Source organism: Lathamus discolor, chromosome 3 (assembly GCF_037157495.1).
Source record: "Lathamus discolor isolate bLatDis1 chromosome 3, bLatDis1.hap1, whole genome shotgun sequence".
Lineage (NCBI taxonomy): Eukaryota > Metazoa > Chordata > Aves > Psittaciformes > Psittacidae > Lathamus > Lathamus discolor.
The window spans coordinates 117,185,020-117,198,249 of record NC_088886.1 but is presented as its reverse complement, the minus strand read 5'-3'; the positions used below and the strand labels follow the sequence as shown (position 1 = coordinate 117,198,249).

Below are 13,230 nucleotides of genomic sequence, written 5' to 3'. Positions count from 1 at the left end.
ATCTGATTTTGACTGCAGTTAAGATTGTGGTTATTTTGCAGTTTTCTTCTTAAAATTGATCAGAAAAAAGCATTACAGGTTGGGTTTTTTTTTTTTAAGTTTAAGGTATTTTGATAGGAAAAAGTGTGGTGGTGAGGAGGAGAAGGAGCAAGCCTTGGTACCAAACCCCTCCTGCTGTAGCTGCCTAGTCCCTGCCTTGTGCTGGGGCTTGGAGCAAGGTGCAAGCTTCTCCCATTGCCCCGCTCCCAGTGCTGCAGAACTGGTCAGATGCTGCTGCCGAGGTTAAGTTCTCCCTGGGAAAACACTGGGACTATGCTAAAGCACCCAGTAAGTCTCCAAAGGCAGCCCCTCCTTCCTGTGCGCCGTTGCCTTTGTAACCTCAGCAAACCTCAGCTTTTGCTGAACTGTTCCGGGTCTGCTGGGTGCGCAGGGACCCAAGCATGTTTGGTGGCGGCTCCTCTGTCACGAGGTTTGGGAGCAGGAAAACTCCTTTGTGGGACTTAGATGCGAAAGATGACAGCTCTTCCCGGTGCTCTGCTGGAAGATGGGTCCAGGGTCACCATCTCCTGCTGTAGAGGGCTGTTTCTCTGCTGCTGCCCATACCCAACACTGCTCCAATGGTGTGGCACCAGCCTGAGAGTCGTTTTAAGTCAAAAGCTGCCAGTTGGATGCATGTTGTTTTCCTGTTCAAGAAGCTCAGTATTAAACCTGTTAAAATACTTGGCCCTTGATCCCTAATAGCCTTTCCATGTGGATCCCCAGGTAGCCCAGGCTCTCTGGATGTTTACAGAGTGATTTGTGTTTGCTCAAGGCCCTGGTTTGTCTTCCTGAGGTCTGGAAAGCTCAACCTGGGATGTGTCTGTGCTGGAGGATGACAACTTGGAGCATGGGCTGAATCAGCAGCGTGCTGCCGCCTCTCCCAGTGTTTCCTAATTTAGACTGACCCCTTCACTTCTAATGCACCCTGCACAATTACTGAACAGTTGACTTTGTCAAAACATGCACTTAATTTGTCAAATATGAAATGCTATTGCACCTACTCTGCCTAGGCTTGTAGCACAGTTCACTGTAGCGCATACTTTTAACTTCATCTCCTAGAAAAACAAATGGGGAAAAATGTTCCAGTGCCTTAAGTTTTACTTTGTGTCTTTAATATATAGATATGTGGGTGCATATATATATACACACACAGCATTTAAGAAAAAACATTAAAAATCAAGTATGCCACCAGCAAGTGCCAGATTTAGCAAACTCTATTTATTTACATACAAATACATGTACACATATATTCTGTATATGTACACATATTTAAGTGTATATACATACATAATTTCCACATTCTCTACAATAAATAGCATGTAGGGTTTTCTTTTAATTGCCTACAGTTCTGAGTAAAAATAGATGGCAATAAAACCATGGCTTACAGCTAAATTACAAAAGCACCAACCACTGAACTCATTGCAATAAATCCAAGCTTATATACAGCCAGGATGAGGACACGCTATACAGAATACAAAGTAGACCATCATGTAGGAATTGATAGTAACAGACAAACTAAAAAACATCATTTAGACCAAGAGAGACTCTGTATGAAATGAGGGAAAACATTTAGATTATTGATCAAACTAAACCACACATTTAGATTTTGTCACCTAAAAACAAATTAGCCAGTTACTCATCTATTTTTAATAGTAATTAATTAATTAATTAATTAATTTGTATGAGTCTTTACCAAGGAAATAAGAGTTAATCTCACAAGTGAGTCCTCCCAAGCTGTCACAGGCATTTCTGGGTGTGCACCACTTAGACAGAGTATTTTAATAGTCCTTCAGCTGTACGTAATACTGAGTATTTTTATATTGACAGTAATTGTTGGAAATGTGCTTTATGAGGTGAAGGTGCATAGATTGTTGTTCTGTTTACTTGTCACTGCTTGCATTTTGATTTAATTGCAATGCAACGCTAAGGAAGGCAACTGGATGCCATTAAGCAGAAAGCTTGTTGTTGTTTGGCTATTGTCCTTATGCTGTGATGTATTATCCTTGCTGCAACACAGTGCTAAGAGGGCCAGACAGCAAAATAATGGCTTCCTGGACATGGAAGCCAGCCCCTGCCATAATTTTCAGACTTAAACAGAGATTCTCTTTTTCCTAGGTAAGTGTATTCTCTCCCACTGTAAAACTTGTTCTGGTGTGAATGTAAACAGTGAAGAAGAATCGAAACCAGAGGTGATGTACACCAAACCTGCACACCTGGTGGGTCTAATAAACTAAAGCTCATCAGTGTCTAATTACATCATTGCATATCCACAGGTAAGAAGGCTGAAGGAAGAACTACCCACTCCTCACTTCAATGAATACGTACAACTACTACAACTCATAAAAATGCAGATTCTTTTCCTTTTTTTGTCTCAGAAATAGCACTTGCTCTTAGTATTTGGACTTGATTCCTTGAGCCCTGTGTAACATTCTTTATTAAATTAGTGGGAGATCTGTTTATTTGGATTTTATATAAGCATGTGAGAGTCTGTTTCATCATTTGTTCTTTATGTCATCATCTGACATCCCCAGTGAGAAACAGGATCCAATGCAAATAAAAGACATCTCTACCATCAAGTCTAGTTTACAGAACTGGTTTTCAAGATCGATGCTCACGACAGACAGAATTCTGTTTGAATTCTGTCATGGGTCTGCTTGGTAGTTCCCTTATTAATGATGAGAGCTAAAATGCAACAGTCTCAAAGGAAAATGATAGTTACCTAAACAGTCTGATTATCTACGATACAGCACAAACACCACTACAGTTTTTAAGGATTTTTTTAACCTGTTAGGAAAACATGTTCTTCTCCAAAAGGTGAATGGGAATGCGTATTGTTGAGTGATGCTGTATCTCTAGTTACCCACGATCGCATCAGCCAGAGGACAAGTACGGAGTCTCACTATGGTAATTATAATCGGGACAGACCTTTTGCACCAGTTTGTAATCTACGCTATAGAAAGCAATGTAGATGCAGATAACTTTAAAGGGTTTGGAACACAACCAGGAGACATGGCTTTGAGTCTGCTCTTGGTAGCAGATCTTTGAAGGATCAAAATTGCACAAGGCAGTTTTTTTAGCGCGGTCTGTTTTTTCATACTCGATTCGGCAGTTGAAGGACTTGGATTCCTTGGTCTCCAGGGTTGACTGTGGAGACGATTCAAACTCAACCACCTTGGAAGGTGGCACCAGGCTTACAGAAACGTTTCCTAAACCTGTGGAGTTATGTCGGAAATAAACACTGAAGGTCCCATTGCCGTGATCGACGATTTTCCCTGTGATGAGGAGGTTCAGTTTAACAGTTTTGATGTTAGAGTGGAAGTCGCCCCATCCGAACATTTTCTTGAATTTCCCAGTTTTTACTATAGGTCTGCGTTTAGTTCGTGTGAGAGATTCCTGAACCTCCGTGATGTTGGACAACCAATCCCAAAAGTTTTCTATACTGTCCGAGTAGGACACCTGGCCGTGTTTCAGTACCGGAGATGGCTTAACAAACAGGCGTAAAGGATTGATGATCCTGGAATGGACCACGTTGTCAACGAGTGTCTCTGCAGCATCCTTGTCTTCCCAGTCCAGCACGTCTGTGGCTTGTACGACTCGATTAGTGTCACAAAATACCTGTTTGAAAGCAGAAAGAAAGAGTTGTATGAAACTATCAAGATACAAGAGGAGCCATTAATACTTATTTTTACCCCAGTAGCATCTGAACCAGTCCAGCACCATCTTCTGCCCCTTGAAAACTCAAGAATTTTACTCAAAATAGCTGACAGAAGATGCAAAAAGCTCAGTGGGAGCTGTCCACTGGCACAAATGGATAAATCTCTGGAGAGGCTGAGGGCTGTGATGTGCAGGAGCAGACACCCTCTGCTTGCAGATTTGTTAAAAAGAAAGATGCCCACGGAAGCTGGAAAATCTGAAAGCAAAGTGGCACCTCTGCTGAGAGACGGGAGTGAAACAGAACAGCAGCATTTCCCATTCCCCTTTTCTTTTTGTCTTTTCTTAACCTGTCAACTGGTTTAAGCTTAAAATTCTGCCTTGCTCAGCTGCTTCTGGTGTTGCATTTGTGTACTAAACTGTTTATTGTACTCTTACCTTTCCTGGTGTTGCCTCTTCCATTTTTCCCAACTTAGCATGCCCATTTGTGCTTTTAATTTGAGACGGACAACAAAGGTAGCTATATATTTGGTATCTTGGCTTCAGTTGCTAAGCTGCCTGCACTTAGCCAGGCCCAGCCTTCAAGAAGCTCAGAGCAATCCCAGCCATATCACACATCTCACTATTCAGAAATGTGATGAGACCAAGCTAAGTCTGATGCAAAATTGTCTGTAATCGGAAAGCAAGTAATTACTTCTGGTAGCAACAGAACAGTGTTAGATTTCAGAGTGAAACACTGAAAGTAAACAGCAGACTTCCAACTGAAGGTAGAGACACTGCTTGTGTACGTTCTTCCTGCATGCGGTGGGAGTCCTGTTGAAAATGCAGAATGCTCGGGAGGTCAGAAGCAGAATTCGTATTTCATCAGGCTAGAAATGACCATGTAACTTTTCCTGTTTAATTCCTTTAAGGGTTGACTGTAAGTTTCGGATAATGGCTTTTCAGGATTTGCACTCTTCAGGACTGCCTTACGCTATCATCCTAATGTATAGAGAAAGACTTTTTCAGCTGCAATATGCTTACAAAACGTGTGAACAGAAGGAAAAGGCACTTAAAATGGAAAGAAGAACGAACTGCCCTCATCCCCAGTGAGAAATTGCTGCTGCCTCTTCCTCCTGGCCAAATGCTGCTCTCACTTCATCATCCATCTTGCAGTGCCAGGATCCGGATAGGGCTTCCAGCATCACTGCTACACAGGATGGAGTTTTCACTATCCGGCAGGCAACCACAGCAGGATTACAGGGTGGAAGCTTGCCTAAAGCAATCAAAACATTGAGTGCTGATACTGGGTGGGATGTGCTGCCTGTCTCACTAGGAAAACTCCAATGCTGGGCTTGCTTTTCCCTCTTCTACTCATCCAAAGGGGTCTTTTACGCCTTTAGTTCCTAGCAGTGTTCAGCTTCTAGGATATTCTGTTGCTATAATCTTTAATTTTTAGTTTCAACATCTGGCAAAGATCAGAAGCTCTGAAGTGCTAACTCCTCACTGGGGCCTATTCTCTAGCAATAGGCTCTACTCCAGCACCCAAACCCACTTGCCATGTTGTCCTTCTTCATCATCCCTAACCCAGTAATTGAGACTGGATGTTGAAAGGCGGCCATTGCAGGAATGTTCACAACTCGAACGCTGAGAAAGGTGGCCATCGCCATTACTGTTGCTAAATAAATCTACAGCTGGATCGAAATGCAGCGGGCAGGTGCGTTTCTGCAGAGGTATGGTATTTTCTCCTTTAGATTAGGAAGGGGGGAAGAACAGACAACAGCGATCACTCTCAGCCTGAGACCCTGTATGTCAACTTTCTACCTCTATGCTGCATTTTTTATGGCCGAGCTATGAACCCAGGAAAATAGGAGATTCTAATGGAACAGTGACAGATGCTTATCTGTACCAGCACAAATAGCGCTGTCATAATGATGCTGGGGAAGCATCATTTCCACTGCGATGGAAAGCTGGTGAAGTAATGTCATGTTTACATGTGGGTCTTCAGCCACTTCTAAGCCTGCTTGCAGTCTCAGAATCAGTGGGGTGATGCTGAGAACAGCTGGCCATCACCACCGCCAGCGAAATAACTCCCCTGCCACAGAGAAGTGACCCTGTTCAGATGAAACAAGAACTGATGCATGTGTTCGCCCATCCTTCACCCCAAAACTGACCTGAGGCCTTTAGAAGCATGGAAGAGGCTTTGCTGCTGTCTTTCTAGACTGCAGCTGGAACCAGGGGCCTGGCAGTGCTGAAATACCAGAAACTTTTCTCTGTGTTTGCATGGCTAAAGCATCTGCTACTTAAAATGCTAATGACCGCCCAAAACTGTGGGCACGGGTGGTTGGTGCTGCTGTTAGCAACTGAGCTGGAGGGAACTGCCACTGGAAATTTTAAGTAGGAATACATAGCAATGAAGCCACTTGGGTTCACAGGAGGTTCTAACGCTGCTGGCGTCCGCACCCAGTTCTGACTGTCCTCTGGCAAGGGCACAGGGACACACACATCCTTCTGGGCTACCTCTGCAATGTTTACTGAAATCCATGCAATGGCTCTTTGGTATTTCTTCTTTCTCCTTTTATGAAGTGATCTAGAGGGCATTGAGTCGTGTGCTGCTGGTAATACTCAATGTATGTCTCTTCAGGGGGCTTTCACTCCAAATGAGATAGCGGAGTATTGCTTTTTGAACTGCTTTTTCCAGAAGGCTCTGATATAAAAAGAAGAAATATGTAGGTGTAAGGTTTGGGATGGCTGAAGGGTGGGAAATACTAATGTATGCTAAAACTAGGCGGGTTTGTCACATTGATAATGTGGCACAATTATTTCAAAACCGTGATGGTGGAATTGCAGAGTTGCATCACACTGTACTACTTTTAATTATTTATGTGTTACACTGAATGAGATGTAATCATAAGATAATGAAACAGAGCTACAGCAACGTGGACTATTTCATGTGGCAACAAAACAGCTTTCATAATATAGGAACATGAAGTCATTAATATATTCAATTATAAGGATGTAATATTTGACTTTAACACCTAGACAGCAATCACTAGTTACTGCTGAGAGATGTACCTGACACTTGACCTGAGTAATTTTTTTCTTCCTCCTCTTTGAAATAGTTTGTAGACTGGAGAATCCTCCAATCTCGCTCAGCATTAACTCTTACTTCATCCGACTTTTTGTTTCACCGATTTCAGTATCGGAAGCAGATTCAGAGGCTGACAGAGCTGTCAGCTCCATGGGCCGCAGGGAAGGGGACTGGGCAGGGTGGCACATTTGTTGTGTTTTGCAAATGTTCAGTACGAAGGTGTCTTACAAAGGCCCTCCTGGTTCTGCTCAGTGCCCAGCGCAGGAGCAGGAATGAGGGGGCATTGTTCAGAAATGTGAATAGTATTTGTGCTATTTTAATGTAAAACCTCTTTTGTGCATGTGCAGGAATTTGGGGTTTTTTCCTATTCTGAATAAAGCTTTCTGCACTATAAGAGAACCAAACTCTTAATGCTTAATTTTCCTCTATACATTACAAAGGCCCTTCCTTCGCTTGACGGCAGGTTTTTGCTGTTAGCATGGATGGGCCGATGCTCTTTGTTCAGCTGTTTATTCACATTGGTTAGCAATTTCTGGGCAATAAAAAAAAACCTTATTGAAAGAATGCAGAGCATACTGGAAAAAACTGCTTCCTCAGCATCTTCCCATTTCACTATAATGCTTCCCTATAGTGCAAAATATTGCTGTAGGGTATTTGAAAAAATACTAGCTTAGGGAAGTTAGCATATACATTTAAATAGATGGCTATTGCTGCAGTTCTCTGCTGCACCTGCACTTCCCATTCCCTCCAAACCATCAATTTCCAAACAGAAGAAAACACCTAATCTTTTTCCGTATTACACAGGCTGTAACATGTCACCTGGTTGCCCTAAAATTTCCATTAGACTGTAGATATCTTCCAGTAAGAAACATAATCTTGGACCAGCCGAGCTGCACAGAATACACAGCATGGCTTGCTGTTTCCTTTTGCTATGTTAACCACGACAGCAGCTGAAACCAAAGCATGATGTGCTTTATATTCATGGAGTTTTAAACTTCAAGTCACTTGTTTTTCCCTGTGCGCTCCTCTGAAAGATGCTCTTCATAAAACTCTCTCTCTGTGAATGATCCTGACCATGGCAGAGCAGCACAGGGTTAAATAACGTTCCCTGTCAACTGTTTCTGAGAAATGAGCCTGTGTTGATGTGACACTGGTATCAGTAAATGCTGCAGTTTCTCCTATTTGCCCAGATAAATTTGGGGCTGCCTGGAACTTGCTGGGCAAAGCAGGTGTGCAGGAGTTCATCAATTTGATGCTTTGGGAATTTTACCCAGGTTATTCATCAATCACCACGATCATTTCTGTAGTTTCACCCTGCCAGGAATCATTTAAAAACTCTTGGTAATTAGCTAAAATAAACAGGTCTGTTGGGATAACTGGCTCTGAAGCACCTCTCGGCCGCTCACTGGTGTTTTATCCCACTGACGGAAAGGGTGGTAGGAAGGAGGTGGTACTCAGTAACCTCCTCCCAGCCCCACTTTCACCCGTGAAAAACCCACAATGAGGGAGGCTTCCAGGGATCCCCTCACTCAGCTGCTTCCATCCCTCAGGCTGTAGCTCATGGTTCATATTCCTGTCACTGCTGCAGCAGCACAGGGCGCCTCTCAGGCTTCCTCGTGTCATCTCAGACCCTCCCTGGCCGCCATAACGCAGCATCATTGCGTGGCTGCACAAAACCTCGGTTTGAAGGGGGTGGGGAGGGAAGAGAAATAGTTCTGCTTTATCTGGTTGAAAATTCAACGATTTCAACACATTTATCATATTTGAAATAATTTATGTCTTGACAGGCCTTACCAATTTTGCAAAGCACACACATTAACCAGATAGATAGATACAATGATCTCATATTAGCTTTTTCAGCATCTTACACTGGAGCCCAGAAAGATTAATAAAAACTCAGCCCATCATCAATTAAATGGAAAACCACAAAATTATGTTCCATTATAGCCTTTTCTTTTTTTTTTTGGCAAGAAGATGCTGATGAGTTCTAATAATTCATCACAACAAGCTGAGCTTGAACTTTACTGATTATTAAATACGTTCTTCCCAAAGGCAGAGGCCATGATGGGTTTTATGGCAGCAGATGTGGTCGCTGTCAGGAATGCTTCAAGGAATTCGGGAATTAAGCATCTTCTTTCAACAAGACTGTACAGAAGAGCCACGTTTGTTCCATCTAGTCACAGACTTATTTTTCAGGATGGTATAAGCCTGTGTGCTTTCATAATTGTCAGGTGGATTAGCCTGCATTTATCATCACAGCTTTTGCTAGGAATGAAAGCTGTGAATTAACAACTTAAGCTGCCACGCAGAAACATCCTTAAGGATGCCTCCACCTTCAGCTGCCTAAACACATGCTCAGGTTTCTGCTTGTGAATTTCTGACTTTTAATCCCTTCTCCCACATATTCTGCTGGGAAGATTTTGGATTCCCCTTGAGAAAACAAAGCTGCACAGGTCAGCTCGTCCCAGGAAACAAGATTTTGCTCTGCACTGAATCACAAATCTTTTATTTCCAGACAGCTTCTGGAATTTGCACTGCTTTCTCCTCCTCCTGACTTCACAATCTGCTGCGGTTCCAATACAACTACGCCTGTGCCAATGTGAAGGGCTAGTTCATGTTGCCAACAGAAAGCTGCATCAAGTGAAAACTGAGTGCGTACTCTGCTTTGTACTCAGCATGTAACGTCCTGCCACAGACTGCAGTTTGCGCTTCTTCTCAGAAGGGGTATTTTAAATTGCCTGAGTACAGAGGAGCTGATAGAAGCTGCTTATTAGAAATTGGTTTTCTAAGTTACGAAGTGTACGTGAGTACCTGCTGATGGTGCTCCCCCACTCCTGTCGATGCTCACTACCTACGTGGCAGCCGGTCTGACCCATGGGGAGCCCATGAGCCATCGTGTGGCATTCAAACCACCGAGCACTGAGCTGGTGGGAAGGGATCGCGTGAGCAGGGATTTCCTTTTGTCAGTTTTCAGAAACAAAAGAAATGACGGAAGGCGGCTGGTGGTTGAGAGCGGGGTCTCTGTGCTCCATGTGGCTCTGGAAGCAGTGTCTGCGGTTTGCAGCCTGGGAGAAAGCAGGGGTGCAAGAAGCGCACCGGCAGAAGCGGGGCCTGAATATTGCGGAAGGTCCTGCTGTCAGCTTTATTGGTTAAGCAACCCCAGTTTCGTTACGCATTTGTCAAAAGCCGGGAATTAATTATTTCTCCGTGTAAATGAAGAGACTCTACAGAAATCGCTGTCACCATGCTGGTGGTGGGATGTGAATACTCAGAGGAGGCTGAATGTTGTAACTGAGGATGCCCTTGCTCTCCAGGCACCCAAAACACTTTTCTACACTCGTACAGCCTCTCCCTTGCTAAACTGTAAATAAATAAACACCAGCAAGTTGTTGTGACTGGCTTCCTCCCTCCCGTGGGCGATGACAGACTCTTTGAAACGCTCTGGTGCAAAGATAAAATTAGGTAAGTAAGTCATAAATTCAGAGTTCACCTGCTTGATTCCTCTCTCATTTTAGAGTGGATTATAAAGAGGGACTAGGGGGATCAGCACCCTGATTTCAGCAAAGATACCCTTTACATGGGGGAAATAGAGCAGGGCGTGGACTGTCACAGGCGCAGATCGGCATAGCTGGACGACAGCAGAGCACAGACTCTTGAAAATCTCCCAGTCGTGTCAGGGATGCTGCAATTTGGAAAGTTTTAAAGGCTCATACAGCTATTGCTACAGTCTTTCGCTCAGGAAAGGTGGACAGAAATCCCCTGTTCAATAGCTAATAAAACTGGACTGCTTTAACAATCTTGTCCTGTCTCCTACAGCTAAAACTAAAATGACAAGCTGCTTCAGCAGAAAAAAAAAAGCCTCATGATTGAACCTTGCAGCCCATTAAGTTTTCTGCTTGTAAATGAATCCTACAGAGAAATTCCCCCCTGCAGAGGGATGCTGTATTAGCATCCCCACCAACAGAAGGGAGGTGATCTTTGCTCTACCACATCCTGCTATCAGTGACTAGTGATAGGGCTTCCTCCATAGCCACTGCTTTTCAGCATCACGGGGAAAAGGGTCCAAGTGGCGTGACAGGGAAGTGACAGAAAGAAAATGAGGAATGGCAGGCTGAAATTGCGTCAATCTATTAATTGTGAATGTTAATACTTGTCTGAAAGTCAGCTAATACTGCTAAACACAAGTACACACTTAAATACCTGAAACAGACACAACAATAAGGGTATGCCTGAAGCTTTCTCTCACTTTTTAGCCTTTTGCCTTTCAGGAGTTTCAGACTGTCACAGAAGGTAAGTCAGAAAACATAAATTGGAAACATGAAAGCCAATGTGCGACTCAGCACTATTTTTCCTCCCTATAACGTGGCAAGTTGCTCTTCTGCTCTCACGGCAGGCATGCAGGAAGCTAATGAAGTGTGGCTCCTGGCACACTGCTGAAAGGCGCTTTGCCGTTTTTCCTCAAAAGATCTGACAGAGAAAGATTTCTGTCTACATCTGTACACAACTAAGGGCTAGAGAAGGCAACAGGTAGAAATCTTGACTTTAATGAGGATGGGAGATGATAACATCCAAATAACCCACAGACAAAAATACAAATCGAAAATGAAGGGGTATTTGGGGAGAAGTTTCAACTCGGGATGCGATTTCATTGCACAGTTTTAAACAAAACAGATACTTCAAAGTCAGGACTGTATTTTACAGAAAGATAAAAATCACTTTAAAATCCTCCAATTTGTGTGAGAAAGCAAAATAATATTTGACAAATACAGCACTTCAGCAAAGAAACAAAACTGGGAGGAAGAAGGAGTAAAAATTGAAAGTAAAGCCTGCAAAGATTTCCTTTTTCACGAATGTATTTGTGGAAAGTACGTATGTGCTGCCTGTTCGCACAACCCTGATGAGTAGTTTTAAGTTATATCTGAGCTGTTCCCTCCAGCCTCAACTGGATAAATTGCTTAGAACACAGCTAGCTTTTAAATTTTATCCACGCATTGAACTGATCTACCTTTTTGCTGGAACAGAAAATTCATTATGAGAAACGCTTCTTGCCAAAAAATGTGCGCCACAGCCATTCTTGAAGACTTCACCTCTTTCTACTTGTTCGGGTTTTGTCCCCTAACTCTGAAATGGAGATCTTTGAGATAAAAAATAGGTCACCCAGTTGTATGTCTGTAGAGGAATGACTCTTACAATTTTGTCTGAAACTACTACGTAGTTTTCCTCTTTGCTATATGCGATGATTCCAGCTCTTCTTGAAGGGTGAAGAGGTAACACAAATGTAAACCGTTCTGTGAATGGCCTGAAGACAAAATGTCTTGTATAAAAAACATACAATTCAGTTATGACAGATACAGAAAGCTCAGACTTTATAAATACATTAAATGTTCAAGAAGAATTTTTGGTTCATAACAGGACAGACAAGGAAATGCTGCCAAGGAGTGGGTTGGTGATCCACCTGACTGACTACATGGTGTCTTGAACTGTGTTAAGAGATCAACCATCCTTCAGCAAATAAACTAAAGAGATCGTTGAGTCTGTGACAGTACTGGAATAACCTAGCTAGGTGGGACTTCTGAAGGACTTCTGCTGACAGATGGCTAAAAGCTGAAATCTGACTTCAAAAATCAGTGTGCCTTTATTTCAAGAGTAGTTTCGAACCTTGGTAACTGGAAGGGAGAAGATGAAACCTAAGCTGATCATGTGGGTTCCTGATGGAGCAAGTCCAGAGGAGGCCATGAAGATACTCTGAGGGCTGGAGCACCTCTCCTACAGAGACAGGCTGAGAGAGCTGGGGTAGTTCAGTCTGGAGAAGAGAAGGCTCTGGGGAGACCTTTGAGCAGCTTCCAGTACCTAAAGAGGCCTAAAAGAAATCCGGAGAGGGCCTTTGGACAAAGTAAGAAAGTAAGACGAGGACAAGGGGGAATGGCTTTAAACTGAAGGAGGAGAGATTTAGATTAGATATTAGAAAGAAGTTCTTCCCTGTGAGGGCGGTGAGGCACTGGCAGAGGTTGCCCAGAGAAGCTGTGGCTGCCCCATCCCTGGCGGTGTCCAAGGCCAGGCTGGACGGGGCTTTGAGCAACCTGTCTAGTGGAAGGTGTCCCCGCTCATGGCAGGTGGTTGAAACTAGATGGTTTTTAATGTCCCTTCCAACCCAAACCATTCTGTGATTCTGTGGCGGCCTGTGTCTTCTGGCTATCCAAGTGCATCTCAAGGCTGTGGTGGGGTTGAAATGGCTTTTGGCAGAGGTCTTCAAGTAGGTACCTCTAACTGTTTGGTTCTCCTCTCTACACAACCCTCTCCCTTTCCTTGAAATTCAGGTGGCACTCTTGCAGTCTGTTTTGCACTGATCTTCACTGGTGCTATATGGACACATGTATTCTCTTCTAGGACTGAGACTTCTGCTGTTAGGATGAAAATCTGGCAGTTACTTATTTTTAGAAGACATTCCTGTTCACCTGAAAAGCTTGTGA

The 13,230-nt window shown here is 43.4% G+C and overlaps 1 protein-coding gene across 1 annotated transcript in view; it reads right to left on the bottom strand.

Annotated features, from left to right (window-relative positions):
* Positions 1 to 1,329: 1,329 nt before the first annotated feature.
* The window catches only part of NXPH2 (neurexophilin 2), a 43,002-nt gene continuing 31,101 nt past the window's right edge, over positions 1,330 to 13,230 (bottom strand). The window contains exon 2 of the mRNA XM_065672844.1: positions 1,330 to 3,654. Coding sequence (XP_065528916.1) covers positions 2,911 to 3,654 — 744 coding nt within the window. The 3' untranslated portion in view covers positions 1,330 to 2,910. The remainder of the gene's footprint in view (positions 3,655 to 13,230) is intronic.